The following is a 1,732-nucleotide window of genomic DNA, read 5'->3' as shown; positions in this document are numbered from 1 at the left end:
CATGAGGCCTTCAAACACCGTGGAGAGAAGCTGTTTGTGTGTGAGGAGTGTGGGCACAGGGCCTCGAGCCGCAATGGCCTGCAGATGCACATCAAGGCCAAGCACAGGTACGATGTGACCTGTGTCCTCCCTGTCCCAGTTTAAATGAGACAAAGGTCTTTTGCTGAGGATGGGTTAGGAGAAAAAGACCCAAACTTCCTTTTCTAGCAATTATAAATTCGAAATTAAGAGGCTCCGATTGAAGGAAAACAAATTATGGAAAAGGGAAAAAAAAAAATAACAGCCCTTTATTAAAAGGTATGTGTGTATTAACAGGAACATGAAAAAAAAAACAAGTAAAACAACCATGCAATACCCCTATACCCACCAATAATCCCCTTCAAGAACAAAACCGATAAAACCAGCAAAAAAGAAAATAAAATAGTTCAATTTTTAGCACTCTTTGGTGCAGTTCCAGCCACAGTCAGCAGGGGGCGCCGTTGGGTCACTGGAGATGCAAAACTTGCAATGTCTTATACCGTTCACCAGGGGACGCTGTTGAGTTATCAAAAGTGCAGAACTTGTAATGTTCTATAGTAGTCACCAGGTGGCGCTGTTGGATCACCAGAGGAGTAGAACTTGCAATGTCCAGCCCCCGTCACCGGGCGGCGCTGTGGGATCCTTGGTTGCTGCCGGGTGGCGATGGAGGAGGGGGGAAGGGGAAGGGAAACAGAAAGTTCTCCCAATGGAGGAAAACTCACGATTTTCGGTTGGTGAGGATCTCGCGGTGAGCCAGGCCCGTAACCAGCAAACAGCTGTGCAGAGAACAGCAGCAACTCTCCTCCGACAGGCAAAAGACAAAGAAGCAACCAGGCAGTCTCTCCTGCTTGCTGCAGCCTCCCCTCCGGCTCCAGAGCTGAGCTCCAACAACCAAACCCCACCTCTTTCCATACACACACCCTGGCCTTTCCCCAATTCCTCCCCACCTCTTTCCATACACACACCCTGGCCTTTTTCCCAATTCCTCCCCCTTCGTTGCTAGGAGATTAATGTCTGGTCATTTAGGGCTCAGGCCAACTCCTTTGTTTATCTGATGGCCCATTAACAACATACACGCAGGAGGGGGAAGGGGAAAGGAAAGACAAAATTTCTTGCTAAAATCAGAACTATGACACTCCGTTACATCACCCTGGCTCTTGTAGCTGTGCTCCCTCCCCTGTAGCTCTGGGGGTTGGCTGAAGGGAGTGCTCCCTTCTTGGTGGACAGAGAGGTGATGGGGACTTTTCGCTGCCCACAGAAACGAGCGGCCCTACGTGTGCGAGTTCTGCCACCACGCCTTCACACAGAAAGCCAATCTCAACATGCACCTGCGCACACACACTGGTGAGAAGCCCTTCCAGTGCCACCTTTGCGGCAAGACCTTCCGGACACAAGGTACCCTTGGGTGCTGCTGGGGCAGGTTATGCCAAGTGCCATGCTCCGGCATCCAGGGCCTCCAGAAAGCAGCTTCCCCAGGAGCAAAGCCATGCTCTTGTGAGTGCAGACTGACACCAGGTCACCTCCGCTGCCCTCATGGCACAGAGGGGGAACAAGCTGGTGTTTCCCATGACCCTTAGTTGAAGCTTATGCTGCACTTGCCTTTCTGGCCCAGTCGCTGGGATGGGGAGCACGTGCCATGCCACTGACTGGCTGCGCTCCCCTTCTCTCCCCCTGATAACGGCAGCAAGTCTGGACAAGCACAACCGGACACACA

At 51.8% G+C, this 1,732-nt stretch overlaps 1 protein-coding gene across 1 annotated transcript in view; it reads left to right on the top strand.

Annotated features, from left to right (window-relative positions):
• The window catches only part of ZBTB48 (zinc finger and BTB domain containing 48), a 10,207-nt gene that overhangs the window by 7,428 nt on the left and 1,047 nt on the right, over nucleotides 1-1,732 (top strand). Inside the window, exons 11-12 of the mRNA XM_027889376.1 lie at nucleotides 7-107; nucleotides 1,277-1,413. Of these exons, the coding sequence (XP_027745177.1) occupies nucleotides 7-107; nucleotides 1,277-1,413 (238 nt within the window). The remainder of the gene's footprint in view (nucleotides 1-6; nucleotides 108-1,276; nucleotides 1,414-1,732) is intronic.

Source organism: Empidonax traillii, unplaced genomic scaffold (assembly GCF_003031625.1).
Source record: "Empidonax traillii isolate 1590-97213 ecotype Southwest subspecies unplaced genomic scaffold, ASM303162v1 scaffold259:size690984, whole genome shotgun sequence".
Classification (NCBI taxonomy): Eukaryota; Metazoa; Chordata; class Aves; order Passeriformes; family Tyrannidae; genus Empidonax; species Empidonax traillii.
This window is presented reverse-complemented; position numbering and strand designations above follow the sequence as displayed.